We start from the raw sequence: 22,148 nt of genomic DNA, 5'->3' as shown, positions 1-22,148 counted from the left end.
CTTATCCCATCGTCATTATATGTTATTGTTTTTCGATTGTAATATCGCTAATGTCGCCTGTGAAGCTTTTTAGCTTATATGGGCATTCGCATCGAAGCATTTTGTATTTTTTTCTCCAAATTTTTGCCATTTTCTTGTTATGAATTTTTTTGTATGCTCCTGTGTGAATAAAGAATAAAGAATAAAGAACCATCATTGTTAATGAGGCACATTTCAGCACAAATTATTGTTTCATTAGCTTTATTATAGATTTTCATTCTTAAGGAAACCCAAGGAAATTCAAAAACCTTGACTCAAGACAACGATCAAATTTGGCTGCTATCAAAAAACGGAATCTTTATATTTTACTAACATAAGCGCTTGATATAGTGTTTTTGTTATCATTGTTTTATAAAAAATATGCCCATTTGTATGGTCTTACTGGTACGCTACATTTAAAAGACTGTTACTCATTTGTATATTCGTGACATAATATCTTCTACTCATAAAGATATTCTCAAAAATAATAATAAAAGAACAAAATTAAGACATGCCAAGTTTTGATTGCTTAGGAAAGTTGTAAATAGTATGATGCCACAAAGTTCTGCGTTTCCGATATTATGTTTATCGGATATACATATAGGTACATAAAAGCGAAATAAACGGAATCTGTATATTCTGATAGCTTTTCATTTATAAAAAGTAATCAGGCAATGTATTTTCCGAATCTTCGTTATGATTGAAAATAGATACTAAGTCGCGTTCATTAATTTCAGTTGTTGTAACAGGGGCATGTAGCTATAGTAAAGGTCAACGGGTAGAGGGGAACTGGGCGGGGCGCAGACAACGCGTGAAGTTTACATTCAAGTATCATGGATACGAGTGACCTCGTCGCTTCGGGTCAAGCGCTGCCCTTGACCAGTGACCAGCGTTGCATTTGTTGCTTAGTGATGCAGATCGCTGCCCAATACTACAGAACTGCTGCGCGTTCCTCGAACACTCTTTTATTACCTTATAGCATGATTCCATTATTGAAACAGAAAACCACTTCACGCTGATGAATGTAATGCATGCAAGTGATTTTATTCCATCTTTCTTATTTGTTACACCATTGAAAATTTTAGCTAAAGTTTATTTACTCACATCTGCCCCCAATCGCCGTTCAAATAGTTCTTCTCCAAGAGGTCCCACTGCGCATGCGTGGTGCCAACCCCTGCTGCCAGGAGTAAAAAATTGTGTGAAGAGAGAGTAATTCTTAACTACTTAACGTCAACATTTTGGGTTTATTGGTGTCTGGATCATTTTTTGATAGATAAGACCCGAAGAATTTATCTAGAACTCGAAAATTATATCATATATCTTATCAATCACTCGCCTCTAAATGATCGAGAACCACGCGTGACGCTAGTGACGTCAACCAATGTCGTTATCGAAATTTAATTCCGCATGAATGTGATCGATTATTATACTCATCGAAAAAATTCTATCAGGGTTTTTAAATTAAAAGTTTAGGCTACCACTTTCACCTTTTCCAATCGACCAAACATCGAAATACTTTTGTTAAGGACCGGTAACTGTAATTACGATAGGGCAATACGAAAAATTACATTGTAAATTCCCCACAATGTAGAGAGAGAATCATCATTTCTAAATTGATATTCACCATCAGGCTGAGTGAGGGTAATCAAAGTAAATCGCTCACGGAGAAGAAATGTTGAATTTTGCTAAAACTGAACGAATTACTTCAATGGTACATTGAATTTTTTTAATTTTTATTATAATTGGGTAAATAGCAGTTTTTGATAGAACAATAGAAATTGGAGAGTAGTTTTGATCATAATATTGCTATTTCCCATGCAGGACAAATCAGAATTTTAGGGCATTTATATAGCCAAGTATCCGATTACTCGTGTGCATCAAATGTTTCAAACGTTGTAACGTGGTGAAAGATTGGTTCACAGAAAATGTAAACCTGAACATTGTGAAGTGACATGAATATTATTTAGCTCCTTTTTGGTTTTTTGGAGAATCAGAAAGGTGAACCTATTTGACACTCGCTGCATAAGTTAGCCACAATTTTGAACATGTGTTATTTTCAAAACAAATTTTCGGTGCCCCCTCATTGTAATAGATCCTGCCACATTCTAATGAATTATATGGACAAAAGTCTAAAGCGATGTTTTTCAGTGTAATTATTCAACTCCTTCATTTCTATATGCATCTGAATTAAAGGTTGTAGTTAAATATAACTAATTTCTAAATATATTATTAGTGTACATATCATTTATGTTTTATTATTCCAGAAAATTAAAAATAATACACTTTTCAAGATATGACATTGTCTATTTTCAAGAAAAGATTCCATCATGATTTTTTAATGTACGCTCCCACTGATTTTCATTAAGCTCATTTACAATTTGGTTTATTGTCTCCATGCACCCAAACAAATATTGGGTTAGTTATCAGAACTCACCCAGCACGATGAGAAGGTACAGTCCTAAAACTCTCATCTGGATCTGAAACAGAAAAACGTTGACCGCATCGTCTAAATGGAACGGATAACCACGTTCTGTTTCCTCATATAACCACTTACAATTAGCATTTAACGGCTTTATAGTTTATATGCAATTTCAGATTCCACTTCTCCAATTATTTTACTAAATCAAAAAATTGCATTTAATTCAGCGTGTAATGAAGACAAGAAAAAAGTTTCACTGTTGCGGCCTTGCACAGAAATAAGCACAATTAATTACCGTCTTACGAAAATGAACTAGGATAATAAAAAATCCATAAAACACGCAACTTCTCAGTAGATATCTTTTATTTAAATGGATATTTTCTAAGTGAATATTTAAATTGATATTTTTTTTAATTTCAACTCTGCTGAAAATTAGACAAATAAAGTTCATTGAAGCCGATGTGAAATTTTGTTATTGTTCGAAATACCGCACAATGAGAATGCATTTACACGCATTTATTTGCAGCATTTTATAGCACCAAACACAATGTAAGGTTGAGATTCATTCCTACGAAGTTTAATATCGCGAAAGTGTATAATTGAGAGTCTTAAAGCTAATAATTCAAAGAAATGCACTAATTTGTAAATGAAAATACTACTTAGAAACTCTGTAAAGTGCTACTGCAATTTAAGCGCCAAGAAACTCTGGGAAGTGCTAAGTTAAAGTTGAGACAATGCTACTTAAATGCTCGGAAAGTCTGGGAAGTGATACTAAAGTACTAAGAAATTTTGGGAAGTTCGGAATCAAATGGCGTTGACAATCGGGAAGTTCTTTACTAATACTACTAAGATTTTAGTACTAAGTTTATTTACAATAAGTATGAGTATAAGTTTATTACTACTACTCGTAATAACTGCTAATAATAGTAAGACAAAGAGCTCACCTTGAGCGACACAGGTAGACACTGCATTTTTAACCCGCTCGATACTAATTGGCTATGGAACCGAACGAGCAATCACGCAACTCAGCCAAGTCATGTGCGCTGCCGAACAGGCATTTAACATACAACTACCTTCGACGAACGCTGAGGTGCAACTGACGCCACTTCATGTCATTTCACGTTCTCGACATCAGAATTGAACACTTATTGACCCTTGAACCGATTTGGTCGCAAGCGCCTTTAAATTTTGTTACGGTAGCATGGACATATCAAGTTGACTTATGGAAAACCAATTATTGCATTCTACGTACGTAGTGCAAATGATCATGAGCTTCCTGTAATATCAAGCCTAGGTGGATGGCGAGAAATTCTTGTAATATCAAGGCTAAGTGTATGGCAATTTTTCATTTTCAAATGCGAAAATCAAATACAGAACGAGGCAGGAAAATAACATCATTTCTGGTGTGGTTTTTAGGGTAGTGTAGGCGGAGTGAACAATACAGTAGGTTTATCAGAGAAATTCCCAATATTGCCGCGCAAAAGGCGTTGCGAATCGTTATCTTATATCTTTTACTGATAATATATAATCCTGTTAACATAAATACTATATAATGCTATAATATATAATAAAATTGCTGTGGAAGCAATCTTATGGTCATTTGGAAGCTTGTGCGAAAGAGAATGGGGGCTCGGAGGACAGTTCTAAATCCAGTAAATAAATGACCGTGTCATAATGTATAACGCCTACCATCCTAGCGTACAGTTCACGGTTTGCATTAAATTTTAATCTATCATGAATGAAGAGCTTCTGACCTCATACCTCTGAATAGGGAATTGAAACAACGAATTTTTCACAATACTTCATTCTAGTTTCACAATCGATATATGCTAGATAAGCCACAGGAAATGAGGTAATGTGTGATAAAAATATTTATTTTACATCTAATTAATTGAAAAAATATGCAACTTGTTATGTGGAGGGGAGAATCAACAATATCGCTTTTTACATTGGTAAGAGACAAATAATATAAATTTTTGCAATTTTATGCGTTTTGTTAATCATATTAAGTTTGGGTGCCCGACTTATTCTAATAATTTATAAAAATTTTGGCAACCTGCAAACGATGGTTCATCGCGAATAATTTTATAAAAAATTAGCATGCCAAAATATCCCCAAATCCGATATAAAAATACTGGTTTAGTGCATAAAATTCGTAACATTAAAAACTGGCCATATCTATCGTTTTAATTAAGGTAAATTGGAGTATTTGTCGCATCGGAATAAATTTACAAAAAATCTGAGCTTGAATTTTGATGCGAGTATTACAATGTGAAATATCAGAGTTCTTGATATGAACGATTTAATTTAATAATAAATCTGAAAGTAGTTTTGAAATAACGTTACTATACATGTTTTTCAATAATTCAAGGAGAACTAGCATGGTAAGAATAAATTGATTGTTAGAAATATTGATATATATTCGAGGTCCTGGATGTATAATTATGTATTTATAACTAAAATTTCGAATAATACTCGTTCTCGCTACGAAGAGTGCTTATTTAGACCTAGGAAAGGTTCCACTCGTGATGTACATCTTTGTCAATTAATAATTCATTACTTGTGAAAGGAAGGAACATGTAACTGAACATTTCCATCAAAACTGAACAAGGAGTTCCAATGTTTGAAGGCGTTTTTGCTGATTTCATGGTATTTACGAAAGGTAAATAGTCATCAGCAGTGTCAGGAGAACAGCCGCATTCGACAGCTCTGTAAACCATAAATAATAATAAAAATGTGTAGAGGATCATCAAAAATAATTTAATAAACTATAATTAAACCGATAACCAACCCACAATCAATCTAAATTTTATCCACCGCAACCTAACATAAACGTTTCATATATCCAGGATGCAAGTATATGAAGCTCCAGTTAGTTTCCTATTGTATCTCAAGGTATTTGCTGCATACTCATTCTGGAGTTGATAATTTAGCAGCTTAGCAATTTATAAAAACAATTGGAAATTATCACTCGTATTTTGCGTGATTATTAACAAAAAATAATTGGAACCCTTTAGGTAATAAAATTGGAATATAATTGGAAAATAATTGGAAAATAATTGGAATATAATTGGAAAACAATTGGAATATAATTTGAATATAATAATTTAAACGTCTAACTGAAATTTCTCGATGGCCTCACCTCGCCCGGAGGCCCCGCTCTTCCCCAGCACCATGTTGAGAGCAGCTTTTTGTTTCTCCGACAGGCTGTCCCGGACGCTTGCACTCATGGCCATCGCTGTCGTGGTAGAGAGACTGCGCAGCTGCGAGGAAGTCATCGCCTTCGGGAGTAACAATCATAAATTTAAGTTATTATTCATAGTTGAAAAGTAACCCTTTTTTAACTGCTTGTGTTGGAGCCTGGAAACTAACTCCTTGGAGTAGTTTAGTCCGCGTACCACGAGCTAGACGACTTTTATGCGTGAAGCTCAAGCACTCTATAGTAAGCTCTCTACCCTCCGTAGTACGAAGTACTTCTAAAGACTTGTATTAAACGCGCGTTTACATAGCAATTAACAACCGTACTCTGTACTACAAGTGCACATGCAATAAATGTAGGTAGGTTCACTGTATCGCTACCTTTGATATACTGTACTTGTCCTGCACCCAACCAATCATTCGTAGCACAGACCATATGTTCAACATAACCTGTGAACTGGAATCACTCTAATAAACGCTGCTCGTGTACCACGTACTCTGATGGCGTCGCTGGTCATGGCGCGCATGGCAGCGGGCGCGAGACCGACAAAGGAGCTAGGCTCGATACCTCCGATCTTGTCTGGTTGAATCCCGGCAAACACCACGCCCATCTCCCGTACCTAATAAACAAGGACTTTTGTTACGGAAGACGTCGTAACACACGATTTTGAATCAGTTTAAATAACACCTATCACATTCCCGTGAGATATCGAGAATGTACACGGCCGCAAATAATACGCGATGTTTTGCATGTCAACTTAATCATACCTTCTCCACCTTAGCTCAGACAAGTATATACTCCCACCTGAGACGCGTACTACACCTTAGCTATGACGCATACCTGTGAACCTAATCATACTTTTTACACCTTAGCTGAGACGGTGCAAGATAAGGTTTCTATTCTATACACGTCGGCATTCCTGCCTCTTAGGATGTGGTAGCAATGAGTGGTATGGGTACAAGACCGTCGATGTCCGCTATGGAACGATTGGTCCGCTCCTGACAAGACGGTCCCGTCTAACAATAATTGCCCAAACTGAGTGTAATTACAAACTACATAACCTGAGCATTATAAAATGCACAATTCGCTTCAAAACTAAGTGTAGTTTCAGGCTTGTATTCACTGAAGGATTTGTTCGATTTCCTCTAGTTTGCGTTTTCGGAATCATCATGTTGGGTTAATTGTCTTTTAACAAAATCTCTTTTTTCATTGATGAAAGTAAATCATATCAAGAAAATAAAATAATGAAAATCGTCTACAAATACTAGAACACAGTCATATCAGCTATATGAAAACATGGACAGCAATGATGTAGTAGTGATTGAAGCAGTCAATCGGAGCGCGGCAAGCCAGTGGCCGCATGGTGGCCTAATCGATATTTTTATGCAGTTTTTGGACACTAGGGAACCAATTGAAATCGCCAATTTAGACATGCCTAGGAAATTTCTCTTGTACTTTTATAAGTGTTCTTTAATTAACAGGTGGTTCTTCTGCGCATTCGAGGTGATTAGGATTAAGATTTAGCTTCATGATTTTCTCACCCTTATGACTCAATTGATTTGCTGTAATTAACTGCGAGGCTTTTCATACATTGACCATGTACAGGTTAGTACTAAAAGTGAGTAAGTGCTGCCAGTGAATATTATCATCTTAGAGAAACTGTTCTGAGTAATGAAACGGGGTTGGTTAGGAAACCAACAATAGAAAGCCTTTAACAATAGCCTTTCATCTCTATTAATTTTCATGATCACTATTTCTTTAATTAACATTACGTGAAGATGAAAATCAGCAATTCTTAACGAACGAATACATGATAAGATGACGTGATATCTCATCCCATGCCAAAATAATCCATATCGACACAATTGTTATGGTTCCAACTAAATTTCAGAATCAACACTTGGTGTTATATGTGATTAAGTGAACATAAAATAACAATTTTTCTGTCTTTCCACGTAACGATTAGATGCATAAATTGGAGTTTTGATTTCGGTGAGCAAGGAATCATAGCATGAATGTGAACTAACAATCTATGGTTTCGCATCGACTGATAACCGCCGCGCTGAATGTTGTCTCGACGGGATGTTTGCCCTACCTGCGCTCTAGATAGCAAGCGAGGGTTGCTCGCTTTCAAAGCGAGAGGTGCCAAAACTTCTTTACTACAACCATCCAGTGTTGCGCCGAGGTAAGCCAACGCGTTCCTGGAACATAGACGTGATTATAAATAATGTAAGAAATAGATTAAAATAACGCAAGTAAAGAAGGAGGGCAAAGCAGTATTTGTGTATTTCAATGAGGTTAAATGTATGGTCTGTTGGTTTCGTGATCTGTAAGAAGGATTTTGCCAACGCCTAGCCAAACTAAAAATTAACTAATTACGTTTTCGAGTAATATTTCCACTTTTCTGCAAGGAAGAAAATCAGTTTTGGTAACTGAGAAAAACTCGAAACGGGCTCACCCGACGCGCTCAGCACTGAGGGTGTTGATGAGAGAGGCGTTTGTGCCGCACAGGAGGCGGTTGTACATGGCGAGCTGCTTGTCCGACATGTCGGCCAGCGAACGCCATGTCGTGAGCACCTTGTCAGCGTACGCCCGGAGCTGAAAAACGAAAAGAAGGGTTTTTTCAAATTTCTACATGTCGTTCTAATGCGATTGAAACACCAATTTCATTGAATTGAAAAACATTACCCATAGTTATAAGAATTATGCATCTTGCTGATAGTTGCAGTTTTTATGTCTCTAGGTTGATTTGAGACGCTCGATCAAAATTACGGAAATAAATGAAATCTACTGGGCTCATGCCTAAACCCGGTTAAAACGATTGAATGATTCCTTGAATAATTTCAATTTATTCGCTGGTTCCAAAAATTTCCCGCATACTGCTCTCTAAATAAGGAAAAACAGTTTAGTAAAACAAAAATGTGGAAATAGGGACTGAACGTTAAAAATAATTTATTTGAAAACGTACGAAAAATCAAGTTAACTCGAATTGAGAAAATAAGCATCAAAGAAATAATCACCAATTTTCACTCAAAAGAAGCAACTCGAACAACTATCTGACTGAAATTTGACTAACTGCATGTATTGTAGAATGCTCGTTACAAAGATGCAGTAACCATATTCATTTGACATGAATTATTGTTCCGTGGAAAGCTTATCGTAAGGATACATTACGAACCCTCAACCTACAGCTTATCCTTATCTTAGCGACGCGGTGGCTGGTCAAATCGTATTTTTGGTTTCTCTGATATAAACCGTAATTATCACCGTAGATACGACGTCGAATGCACAGCATAGTTTATACAGGGTTCGTACCGGTATTTAGAAAAAAAAATCCATGACTTTTCCATGACTCTCCATGGCCATCAATATAATTTTCCAAGACTCGTATACGACAGGTTTAACATGAGTCAAATAGTTGTCCAATGCAACTGAGCTCGGTGACCGAGCTCACGTGATTGGTTATCCAATCAGAAAGCAGGAAACAATTTTAAGAGACTGCACAAACAGTTTAACACACGCAGCGCAGAAAAACACTACCTTTTTTCTTCTTTTATTTGCAAATTCCATGACTTTCCATAACCTGAAGTCAAATCCAATGACTTTCCAGTCCTGAAAAATCAAATTCCATGACTTTCCAGGTTTTCCATAACCGGTACGAACCCTGTTTATGTTTCTTCTTTCGCACAGTAAGAAAGATTTTTTATTGAAGATATCCGCATCTCATCGATTGAGATGCGAAAGTGTGGCCCATAAATGTAGCAGAACATCGCCCGTGGACCATAACTTATCATCTATAACGTCGTTCCTCGTAAGTCGTCGGTATGGATCACTGAGCAGGGGAGATTATAAGAATTTATACAATGGGTTGACATTTTATGATTGATATTACTTTATTTACCGAATTTTCGAGGATGTTCGTGATTCATAATAATGTTTTGTGATTATCTGTTGATCTTTATAAGAAGTTACGAATACTCAAGGTTGTTAACTCAGTGATTGTCGAATGTTACAAATATTTTGTAGATCAACATCGGCTCTCTCTTGAATCGGCTCTTGAATCGGCGAGGGCTAGTTCAAAATATGTAAGGCCACATAATTACCTGATCATCGGAGAACATCATCTTCTCGTTGCCCAAGACAACGACGGTGTCGTAGAAGGAAGCCGGAGGAGACAACGAAGGGAGGTCAGAAATTTCGTTAGCCGGGATGCCTTTCATGATGAAGTTCATGTCACGCATGAGGTCGTTCGCGAGTGCAAACCACGACCGCGTGCTCAGTGTTTTTCGCACTTTGCTGGCCAAGATCTGTGAATACAAAAATTGATTTTTAAAACATAAATATATACTTTTGTTTTTGGGTGCCATGAAAAGATGTGGAAATGAGCAGAAGAAAGAGAAAGGTCAAACGGAAGTAATAATTGGGTGCGATAGAGAGTAAGGCGCTCAATTTAGTCATTGAAGTTGAATGTGGGGGTTGCAAATGATATAGGATACAAAAATCAGGCTTTTTAGGAGCTTCAATAGTGACTGGGGCTTGCAATTTTAGCTTATTAGGAGTCACATAATTGCATATGCCCAGAGAATGTATTTTCTTAAAAAAATTCATGGAGTTGAACAATTCTTTGCATGGCGTTGGTATATCTATAGGGAAGTTTCAGATGAAAATATTAATATATTGATGACGTTTCAAATGCAAATACATCATTTGCAAGTCAAGTCAATGCCTATGGATCTACCAACCTCAGCTACATAATTGTTCGGTTCCGTAAAGATTTTAACTGAAATGCTATCTTGGGTCATTAAAAAGGTGTATAATCATGAAAATTCTACCTTCAAAAACTAATGCTCACACATGGATTTAGAAATTGAACCATCTGTTTTGCGCCTAAATGTACAACTCGAGAGCCAAGAGGGTTTTTAAAAAGTATTGCAAAAATTTAAAATTGCTTGTCTTCGAATGTTGTCGTAGCCTCTTCCTAGCTGCGCGAGTGTGGATGTTGTGGGTAAGTGCACCGGGACGCGTCGTGTAAACTGACACCAAGGCGCAGTTCACTGGCCGAGAGGGTGTGTTGAAGTGGGTGGTTAGTGGTGCACGGATGAGGTCAGGGGGATAGAGAACAACGCTGTACACAACGTACAGCGAAAAAAACAGTGGGATGAGATCCCTTGCTCGGGTTGCTAGCATGCAACTCGCTGTTTCAATCTTGGTGTTCTTAACAATTTTCGCATGCGTTACCGTCATTATTGTGGGGAAAGAACATTGTTAGCACCTCGGTAGTAGGGCACTATGCTTTACGTGTGTCATTTAAGTGATACGAGTAAATAAAGCCTTTTTCTTTCCAGGCAATCCCTACGTAATGTAACTACATCCTAGTGACCTGAGCTTTGGTGTCGTCCATGTAGCGGGCCCCCAGCGCCCCCAGGCACTGCATGATGTCGCTGGTGGACGCGGCGCTCAGTTCGCTTTCTGTGATGTCGTCTACGCCGCTCACCGACGCGCGATCGCAGACCGCGACGTCGCTCAAAGCTGCACGAATATAACAACCGAGCTTGTCAACCAGAACAGTTAGACACATGGTGAGTACACATACGCTTGTCACTTACACTGCTGTCTACATCTCAATGACATTTAACCGTTTTTACTTAATGCTGTCTACATCTCTTATTTACACTGCTGTCTACATCTCAATGACAATTAACCGTTTTTATTTCTGAAACACGCGATTACGATGTCATATCCCAGAAAACATTGAACTTGAGCGTCAAGCAATGCATGGACATCCCGTAAGGCTAAGCATCGAGTGCTGATTCAATTTTACGTTTGATGATCACGTATGGTGTTTTCGTAGTTACGTACTAGGATGCACACATTACTTAAAAATACATTTTTCCGCAAGAAATTTATTCATCTAAATGCATTCTGAATTCATTCATCATGGCAACGTGCACAGAATACATTTTATCCATAATACGCTTCTACATATTCCTCTTGTGGACAGCCTAGTTTCACAAAAATACAATGTTAACACAAACCAACCCACCGAAAATGTTGATATTATAAACATGATCATGCTGTATACCCTCCTCACCCCTCTTCCTCCTCCCGCTGGGGTTGTAGCCGGGGATGGTGTAAGGGTCGAGGATGTCCAGCGCCGCCCAGGCCTGCACACGTCGCACGTTGTCGCGCTGCCAGAGCTCGGCGTCGTAGTCTCCCCCGAGGTTGGTTCGGCAGTCATTCTAAAACGCATTTGCGGAGTAACTAAATAACATTTGACATTAATATAATCAGGATGATAGTTCATTATGAAACTGTTTAGGGAGAAGCCCGAGTAAATTTTATCATATTGCATGTCATTTTACTTTTTGGTCATTCGTTACTTTATATTTATTCATTGTCATTATAATTTAGAATTCACGGAAGTCCCAATGCGGAGTGTATGTTGATAGCTTATTGTGCGGTGAAAAACCCGAGCGTAGGTAAATAGTGAGTGAGCTAGGTCCTGACGTTTATTATCAAATTAGGATACACGAATTTATGTGAATCATTGTATATAATTGATTTGTTTTGCGTCATTTGATTTGTATACACATTGGTTTAGTTTACTAGTCAGAAGTCCAATTATTGTTTATTTTGTTCACATAGGAAAGCCTCAAATCTAAAAGACTTGAGACTCGAGACTTAGACTTCTAGTTCTGTGAAATATCAGTTTGTCCAACACGTGGATTTTTTTATTATAGTAGATGAATTTTTGCAATAAAGTGAAATTAAATGAAGACTATCAGTGGCCAAACTACCCTATTCGTTCATAAAGGCCGACTTTATGTATCAGTGACCACAACAACTTCATATCTACTTATTAATCAATTATGAGTAGTTTCATCTACACCGGGGAACTGTATGAGGTCAAGAAGATCATAGAAAAGTCAATGATCTAACTGGTTGAGTTACTCGTGGTTACCCCCTTGGGGTGATCGAAAACAGGGCACAGATAACTCTCTCAGCCTGCAAAATTGATTTCAATTACGGAATTAGGTACTTAAAATTCATTATTTCTAGACCTGTTGAGAATGGTATGTTATAGCACGAATAAAATTGGCTATAATTCTCCTATTGACTATAATTCTCCTCGGTTGGATTAACTGGTGCGAAAATAGTCTTTCTATTAAAGCTCTGTCTCTGGCATCGCGTAATGATGTGGTTTGGTGCCACTATGAAAGAATGAAGAGAACAAGAGGTGGCACATATAGTGAAAGGATGAATGGAAAGGACAGTAGGAGATATAATTAGAAATTTAAAAGCGAAGAAAACTCCAGAAAAATTCAGCATTTCTCTATTGAAAACGTTTCGGAGTCTAGCTCCATCGTCAGTTCGATAAATCTAGAACACAGATACAATAAAAAATTCGGGTAGTCGGGATTAAATGACTCTTTTGATTGTCTACGTACAAACGTAAATTCTGCAAAAGGTTGGAAATTAGGTGAACGATGATTCATCAGAGAAATTTACTACGTTTTTACACTGCTCGAGGGACCAATTCTGGAGGTTTTTACACCACTCAAAACGCTTTGAAGCATTTGTATATGAAATTAAAGGTTTTCAAATTGCAGCTTTTCCATATAATCCAGATCTGTGCAGCTCTCAACGGACATTCTTTATGGAAACTAAGTTCAGTTGGTGTCCATTGAGGTTTACTGTAATTTTAACAGCCGCGGTCTCTCGATCCCAGTTAAAATTTTGAGCCGAGACCGGCGCCGGGTTTAGCCGGGCTGGTCGCGCTTTCAGAAGCTAATTAGCGCTGATACGCGGCTGGCGATATCGTCTCTAAAGCGGACATTTCTGCTCTATCGCTGCTCTGTCGCGTCTCTACGCCGGCTCTGCAGCCGGCGACGGCCTGCTCTATTCCCTGCCCTAAATTTTAACTGGGATTGCTTCTCACAATTTGATTTAGGTGTCGACGGTCTCTCTCATAACACTTCGACTATCAGCCAGACCTATGCTATACTGAAAATTATTTTCATTGTCTTTCAAAAGCAATCAATACTTTTTTGAGACAGTACCTCTAGAAATGTCAAGCATTCGGGAAGTTTCTGTCACACTAGCACTTGCCATACGGGCAACAACAATTTGGCCTCCTTGAAAGTCAGAGAGGTTTGCTATTGATGCGTTATAGGTTAGGTTATAGACACAAAAATTTATAAAAATCTGTTCAAGAATAAAATATCAATTAGCAGCAGCAATAAACAATAAAATATGTCACGTGACATTGTTCATAACATTTTCAAAAATTACGTCAGCAAAATGTCAGGTGTTTCCGTTATTTTGTGCGACCCCTGTATATCATTATTTCGTTTGACATCGCAAACTCTCTATTGGATGTTCAAACAAGTGAATTGCTTCATGAAATGAGCAATAAAGAGTCATCAAATATTTATGCGAGCCGGGCAGGCGGAAAGTGAAAGGTGGTGAGAGATTGTTCATCACTTTGACCTAAGCTCAGCATTTGTTGCATGGGTATTGGGAGTGGAATGGGCTATTTTGGCAAATGACCATCGAAATAGAAGCTAAAAGAATGACCACTGACCAGTAAATTCTCAATAATTGAATAATTCGCAGTTGAATATAATTGTTGAACGAAATCAACAATATTATTTTTAAATTTTTTAATACATTTTACAAACTACTTGAAATTAATTTAAATGAATTGAATTGGATGTTAAAAAACATCCCTTGACTAGTTTAGCGTCAAAATACGAGCTAATATGAGGCCCTGACTATACTTGCAGGCTTAGCTGTGACAGTAAATGTATTGGGGTTGTATATACTTAGAAACTACGACATGAAAGAATTTATCTTCAATTGAATTAGAGACCTGTCGGGCCTCGTCCTCTGAGGCGTACTGGGCGCGGTCGGCGATGTGGCAGCGACAGGACATGAGGGCCCCGCGGGGGATGCGGCTCAGCGTCCCCGACGGCAGCGTGTACAGCAGGCAACACAGCCCCGACATTTGCCGCCATGTCGTCGGGTCATCGCTGTGTGGGAATATGAAATTATGTTGAATGTTGTTTTTTATCATATAATTAAAGCAAGTTACCACACGTATAAATATATTTGTTTCTAATTTCTATGTTAACAATAATTTTGGTAACCTTTATTTATTCGGCAAACCAGTTCAGTAGTTGAAGTTTTCTTGTATCTTTGTACTGACACTAATAGTCTACAAAACGATGAATTCATCGGTGATCGGGATAAATAGTTACGCATGAGCCTAATGACGCTTTTTAATGATTCAGTATGACTTTTGGAAGACGTATTTTGTACTGGATTAAAAAAAAATTGATCCCGATTCTCGTTATCAACACATGCACTTCCGGCACTTTAGACCGAATTAAATTCCAATATCTGGACACATTGATTTACGAATGTCGGGAAAACATCTCGATGCACCGAGTATTGTAAACACATAAGTGGCACAACGCGGGCAGACTGATAACTTTATAACTTAATTAATTACCAGAAATGAAACCATCCTTTCACATTCTAATGAAATATATCTCAAATTAAATTAAACTAAACTAAATTACACTGAACTAAATTAAACTAGACTAAATTAAACTAAATTCAATTAAACTAAAGTATAATTAAATATTTCTCAAACTAAATTGATATCGATTCAAATGAGACGCCATGACAAACAAAATCAAGTTGCCATGTAGTTCTTAATTCTTAATTCATCCAAAACTAATGGAGCTACCATCTGAAAGAGACGTACCCTTTGTACTTGGTGATGAGGTTAGCTATGGCAGATCTCCGTCCTGCGTCCAGACACGGCATCAGGACGCTTGCCGCCAGCGACTGGAAGAGCGCATCGAGAAGGATTACTCAAGACATAGTCTTCTCGTTAATAATTAGGAAATATGGGTTCAATCTCATCAAGCCGTTTGTAATTTTGTCAGCGGAAGCATTCATCGTTTCCATCAATAAAAAACAATTTGCTATGAAACAGCAAGTTAAGAGGTTAAACCAATATTTATCATAAGCCTCGTAATCTGGAACTCCAGAAAATTTATTCATTATTACTAAGATAATAATATACAATATAATACATAATATTAAGATAAAAATATTTATATATTATTATTTATCAAGACTCGTTTATTTTTATGGAGTAAGCGAATGCAGAGAAATGTAGATGATATTTTATTTATTTTACATTTTTCTATTTTCTATTTTTTATATTTTATGGATTCACAAAAAATTTGATTGTTGTTTGTCGTAAAGGTAGAATCGTTTGAACAGTCATTGTGTATTGCTGATCTGTGAATGAGATGTAAAATGTCCGTTGTACAGTTAGATAGAAATGGTTTCAGTATAATCACGAATCATATATTCATTGAAACGGAAAACCATTTGTAAGAAAAGATCAAACGGATGAAGAAATTGGGAAAAATATAGGCGTTAATTGGCGAAATGCCAGACAAGAAGTAAAAAAAACAGAACTTGAGTACTTTACTACTAGTTTAGCATCGCGAAACGCTAAAAGTCGATGTGCATATAGACGACATCTAATGGGATTCACCCAAAATTCACGCACAACATAATGCAGCCATGTTTCAAATATTCTAATTTATTACTGCGGAATTAACTACTTCAAAAAAGTATATTTTCAAATAATATTATATGTCTCCCTCACATTAAAGATGCCGAGGGCGAGAGGTGCCCCCTCAGCCGTCACGTTGTTCATCAGGTCCGTGGGGAAGAAGAGCAGAATTTCCCCGTACGTGTTCACGTCCGCACCCGTCACCACGCTCGGCCGGCCCTGTGGTGGTTACTAACTTCCATACTTCATGATAGATCATCAACGCCGCAACTTCAGATTCTGGATTCTATGCAGTACAGAGCTAACATGACATATTTTTTAGATAAGACACGAGTAAGTCAAAACCTTTGATTAATCAACTCATAGATTCTCAAAGAATTCAGAAATATTAAGCCTACTGGCAAACCGCGGCTTCAACATATACTGGCATGTACGGTAGACTATCTTTTTATGTATAAAAACTGAAAAGAAAATAATTGATTAAATACATCGTTTTTTAGCGATAAGGCATTGCTGAAACGTTTGATTTTGGACCCGGAGAGGAACTCTCATCAAATGGACATCAACCATTTTTTAAATTTTTTTTTGCACAGCGCTTTGCAACCTACAATGTAGGAAATTGAGCTCCACGATTGCGCGCCAGCTGGTGCAGCATTCTTTCAATTTTACCTTAGCTTTGAGGCCCTCGTCCACGATGGTTAGCAGGGCAGCGCGGCTGACTGAAGGGAAAATGAGCGCCGCCCTCCTGTTCATGACGACGCGGTCCAGCAGGATTGTCTTGCTGACGTCGTCTAAGCTACGAAGTCGGTCCGGGCTGAGACATATAATTTTTATTACAATATAATGGAAAAATAAATTTCAATCTAACTATCTTAGTTGAATTGTTGTTTGTCGCTTTTAAAACAGTAATGTGAAAGGAAAATTCCATCCAATTATTTTCGTTGAGTTGTTGTCAGTAGGTATTGAAATTTTATGTCATTTAGACAGGTAAATGCAACTCGCATTAGGTCATGGATAAATTAAAGCAACCATGAAGAATGTTCCAGTTGTGTCGGAGGTTTAGAGTGGGTTGATGGGGGCCCAAGTTCAAGCATACGCGGTTTAAAGCCAACCGATAATCGCCATTCCAGCGCCAAACCAGCAACCATGCACGGGTGCCAACAACTCATTACGAGGGGCATGGAATAAGCTCAAAATTTCGATCTTTTGCCTTATGGGAATCAGCCTAATGAGAAAATTAAGGCCCCATTTTACGACCTCATTCCACCCACAGTGTAAAATCATGATTGTTGCGTTAATTAAAATATACCCACTCGCAGAGATGGCTTAGGGAGATTTCTGTTTCATCTGAACTGCGCGGCGTTAAATTGCAGCAAAAAAATGTTTCCTTAATGTTGTTATCGGAAGGCTTCCACTTGGCCGCGCGGTCCTGAGTACTGTGGGTATCTATAAATCCGACTACTCGACTTCGAAGTGGCAGATAATAATTATTCGACGTAACTATGATGTGAGGAGGTGTTTCGGCCTGTAATATATTGTTGGTCTGAAGAAGCTAATATGCTTTCTTACATAATTGCGTAGAGAAATATCATCCAAACCATTTTCAGTATTTACTACTACTGCAGGCAGTAGCACTAGTATAGTAGTATTATATTATAGGTGCCTAAAGCCCATACGATCTTCAGTCGGACCTGAATAAACACGTAGACTTCTTTGCTTGACTTAGCAATATTTTTGCGCAGGAGCTAGGGGTTTATTTATTTTTTGCTAGCGTTACTCGAAAATTATTTCCAGACATTAGTAGTACATATAATATATTTTTTCTATAAGGCAGGGTTAAACGCCCACATTTTTAATGTAAGATTGACTGTGTAGGACTGCTTGCCTTTATCGAATGACGGCCCGGTCAGTGTCCGTGCATATGAATCATTTTGTTTTCAAAGTCTGTTGTCTGAAGTCTGACATCTAAGAGGATTTTAATGAACTCTCGTGGAATTTCGAACTCATCAGTAAGATAGTTCACTCTTTACACTTAATTGACCAACCTTGAGTATCATCCTGACTCCCGAGAGAAACTTTATAAAGGCATTCGTGGGAGCGAATTAGGATATTTGCAATTAAACTATTTGGAAAGAGATGCATGGTCCAATGGTTACAATTAATTGTACCAAGATTGGAGCAGTGATTTGCAGGTTCGATTTTGGCTCTGTACGAGAGTTTTAGTCAAAATCGGCGAGACGTGGCCGGGTGGTTGCAGCTGCAAAACCCTAGTAAGTTAATTATCTGTAAGAACTCTGTGATGTCTTGAATCGGCGACAGGCCAGATGTGGCCCATCCAACGATGACTCCACTTTTTATTTTATTATTAGTATGGGCAATGGAAGTTTGGATGTAAGCTAAAGGTTAACGGCAAGGTTTGCATGTGGGAAAAATGTATGTTACGGTTTAATACTGCATTATGGGCCTGCATTTATCAGCCGCCCATTGGGCGGCTGATAGAGCATTAAGACACCTGAATGGATGTCTTTGGTTACACAGGGGGGAAAGTTGAGGAGATCCATCACCTAAAACACTGCCTCACATAACAACGGCCAGCCCCAACAGTATATTTAGGTAGCACGAAATTTGATTTAGCAATTTTATGCGGAAGATTTGTTATTAGGATACATTTATGTCCAAGAAATGTCATCACGAGTTTAAATAATTTTTAAAGATCGTTATTTTCGAAATAGGCGAATAATACAAAAAGTTTTACCCAAAGGCAGCGACGACGCAGATGGGCATGCGCTCGATGGCGGAGGGCGTGAGGAGCTGGAAGGCCTCGTCTTCACTCTGCGTCATCATCTCCGTCGCGGTGTAGTTCACGTAAAGGTCCTTGAGCACGTAGCACTGGAAGAGAGCAGTTTTGCTTACGTTCAGGTAGCCAGATGGTTATTGTGCTTATTCTGCTTGTGTTGAACGCTTGCTGAAACTCTTCTGTTTTTCTATGGTTTATTTTCACATTTAAAGCTCGGGTATCGAATCTTAATCATGTGTATTTTTTATGTTTTCTTTATTCCATTTTATTATACTTTGCATGTTCCATATACAGCTTGTGTTGTGGGTCATCCCTAAAGTTGGTGTGTTTTACAGTTAAGGTGTTACGTCAGTGCTGATGTGCGTCTAGCTATAATGGGACTAGACCACTGGTGTGACACAATACCACACTTACCGCCTGACGTGTGGGGAAGCCGTCCTTCATGTTTTCGAACTGCTGGACGATGTTGGAGGTCGGGATGTTCCTGGCGTCCACCGCCTGCATGAACATCACCGCAAAGTCGTCGACGTTTATAGTCGTGCCCGTCTTGAATGCTTTGTCAGATAACATTAGACCCTGGAAAATTTCGAAGTAAATTTATAATTCATGTGGCTCACGTATGCACTCGCTGCGCTATAAATTTATAGATGAGTGGTGGCAAGAAATTACTAAGATATGGGCTATCCATTTTAACTGACCTCAAATTACTATAATTTGAAGTGCGAAAACTGAAGCATTGAAACACGAGTGTAACTCAGTTTCAAAACACCGAATGTGTCAGCTTGTTAATAAGAAGTAAAACTGACCAGCTTGGATGAGGGTGGCATTCCGATCGTCCCATCTTTCAGGGCGTCCTTACTAAGGTCCTTGTAAACATTGGTAGGAATGGCTTCTTTAGCCTTGCTGGAGATGAACTTCAGTCGGTCTGATCCAATCTGAAAGTTTTTCAAGTTATATAATATGAAAACTTTGTTTAAAGACTCTATGTCAACGATTTGCTTTCATCTGTTGATGGCGCTTCTAGAGGCCTTGTTAACTTATAGGGTCAATTTTTTTTGTCATGAATTTTTCTACGTCGATGTTGGTATTAGTAAGCCAAATACTTTCATCAACCTAATTGAAATTTGGATCAATCCTTCTTGCCTTTATTTTGCAATTCCTTTGTATGTTCCCTACCCTGTATTGGAGCAACACTGGATCGCAAAAACTAACAAGCGCTTTTGCACGTCGACATGTGGCCAACAACTACAATTAGATCCACCTGTATTCTCATTTTTAAAAATCTTCTGAGATTTCAGATTTTGTCAAACATGTTCGACGTCAATGTAATTTGTTTTCCTAATATCATGACAGGAAAACCTGGAGTCGAGACGCATTGCTGCCCGCAGCCCAATCGTACTCACCCCAGAAATAAGGGTAGACATCTGGGCCGCGTTAAAGGTGGCGTTTCTGCCAAGCGCGGACATTCTGTTGGTTAGTGACATGGACGCCTCGTCGAGGTACCGCATGGGCGCCACGTTCAAGAGTTCGTCAGGGATGATGTTCAGATCCAGCGATGTTCCTCCTCCACTAGAGCCAACTTCGAACACTTTGTTCTTGATCATCATCAGCTGCGAGTTTTTACCACATTGGTGTTAAATTTCAATCAATAATGTATAATGTTAAATTACAAATAATACAAAAACAATGAATTTCAATTTCTTGGCTATCATATTATAGCAAAATATCGTTGCATTTCCATCACATACAAGAAATATTTGGTTACCTCCATGGTGGAACTAGAATTACTTAATAATCAGAGGTGGGCAGTGGCGCGCTACATGTAGCGGCCGCTATATTTTCAGTAGCGGTAGCGGTAGCGGCGCTATATTTAAGCAATTGTAGCGGTAGCGGTAGTGCCCGCTATATATTTAAGTAGCGATACGAGGTTTTGCCGCTACAGCGCTACCGCTACATTTATAGATAAAGCCTTTAGATTTTACTTAATAGTATTAAATGCATGATACATACATAATATAAATTACAGAATAAAACTTTACGAAAGATTTCGGTGTAATGTTGTTAACCTCAGCCTGTTACTAGTGTCAACATGTTAGTTGTTACCAGTTACCCCTTACAGGCATTTTTTCATGTTTCAGTTTGCTTACAGTTATTTTTATACAGTTATTTTGATGTTTCACCTTTCCTACATGGATGTTTACTTTAATCTACCAATCTCAAAAATAATCCACATATATATACAAATAAAATACTGATTTTTAGGGAAGATAAAACATAAAACTAACTGTAATTTTTATTTACTGTATCTAACCCGTACTAGTTCGGTTAGGTTAATTGCAATAAAGTTGCATTGATATGTTTTGAAAATGTTTTATTAGCATTAAATGTTTATGAGTAAATCCCAATAGCAGAACAATAAATATTTAGAGATTTCCTATAATTTTGGCCATTGTAGCGGTAGCGGTAGCGCTTGCTACAATCTAGTGGATGTAGCGGTAGCGGTAGCGCCCGCTACATTTAGAGCATGTAGCGGTAGCGGTAGCGCAGCTACATTTGAAAGTAGCGCTGCCCAGCTCTGTTAATAATACACTAACAATAATTCATAACAATTCCCACACACAACTTACCTTCATGAAATCAAAATTGCCATGACCTTGACGTTGATTTCCATCACAGTTTAATCACCTTTTACCTTCATTTTTTGCAAGAGATTTCTTTCTTTTCAAATCACCTTTTACTTTCATTGAAAGAAAAAATAATTGAAAACAGGACATCGCATGACCGTCGCATCACTTAAAAATCACATCCCTCCTTCATGAGAATCCCATATGATACTCATACCTTAACATAACAGAAAGCCTTCCACAAGTTTATCGTCATCAAGTAATTACATCAATTTTAGGTTATCAATTACAACAATTGCAAACATCTGCACCCACTTTTCCCCTGGCGGCGCTGCCGGCCGTGTATCGTATGGTCGTCACGAGATTCTTGAGGTCTTCGGCGAAGATGGCGTAGTTTTTGAGCGTGCTGTTGAGCATCAGGCCCGACGCCAGTGCCAGTCGGTTCATCCCTGTTAGGCAAGTTAGGAATTTATTGTAGAAATTTTTAAACC

General features: G+C 38.0%; 1 protein-coding gene across 1 annotated transcript in view; it reads right to left on the bottom strand.

Moving 5' to 3' along the window:
- Nucleotides 1-4,870: 4,870 nt before the first annotated feature.
- LOC108676244 overlaps nucleotides 4,871-22,148 on the bottom strand; it is a 29,783-nt gene continuing 12,505 nt past the window's right edge. The window contains exons 11-27 of the mRNA XM_018164295.2: nucleotides 21,973-22,106; nucleotides 20,437-20,643; nucleotides 19,840-19,968; nucleotides 19,448-19,609; nucleotides 18,992-19,125; nucleotides 16,906-17,050; nucleotides 16,330-16,455; nucleotides 15,409-15,491; nucleotides 14,509-14,668; nucleotides 11,728-11,875; nucleotides 11,017-11,165; nucleotides 9,740-9,943; nucleotides 8,095-8,234; nucleotides 7,732-7,837; nucleotides 6,133-6,255; nucleotides 5,580-5,718; nucleotides 4,871-5,146 (exon numbers count right to left, since the gene is read on the bottom strand). Of these exons, the coding sequence (XP_018019784.2) occupies nucleotides 5,091-5,146; nucleotides 5,580-5,718; nucleotides 6,133-6,255; nucleotides 7,732-7,837; nucleotides 8,095-8,234; nucleotides 9,740-9,943; nucleotides 11,017-11,165; nucleotides 11,728-11,875; nucleotides 14,509-14,668; nucleotides 15,409-15,491; nucleotides 16,330-16,455; nucleotides 16,906-17,050; nucleotides 18,992-19,125; nucleotides 19,448-19,609; nucleotides 19,840-19,968; nucleotides 20,437-20,643; nucleotides 21,973-22,106 (2,345 nt within the window). The 3' untranslated portion in view covers nucleotides 4,871-5,090. The remainder of the gene's footprint in view (nucleotides 5,147-5,579; nucleotides 5,719-6,132; nucleotides 6,256-7,731; nucleotides 7,838-8,094; nucleotides 8,235-9,739; nucleotides 9,944-11,016; nucleotides 11,166-11,727; nucleotides 11,876-14,508; nucleotides 14,669-15,408; nucleotides 15,492-16,329; nucleotides 16,456-16,905; nucleotides 17,051-18,991; nucleotides 19,126-19,447; nucleotides 19,610-19,839; nucleotides 19,969-20,436; nucleotides 20,644-21,972; nucleotides 22,107-22,148) is intronic.

The sequence above is a fragment of the Hyalella azteca genome, unplaced genomic scaffold, assembly GCF_000764305.2.
Source record: "Hyalella azteca isolate HAZT.00-mixed unplaced genomic scaffold, Hazt_2.0.2 contig8197, whole genome shotgun sequence".
NCBI classification, from domain to species: Eukaryota; Metazoa; Arthropoda; class Malacostraca; order Amphipoda; family Hyalellidae; genus Hyalella; species Hyalella azteca.
This window is presented reverse-complemented; position numbering and strand designations above follow the sequence as displayed.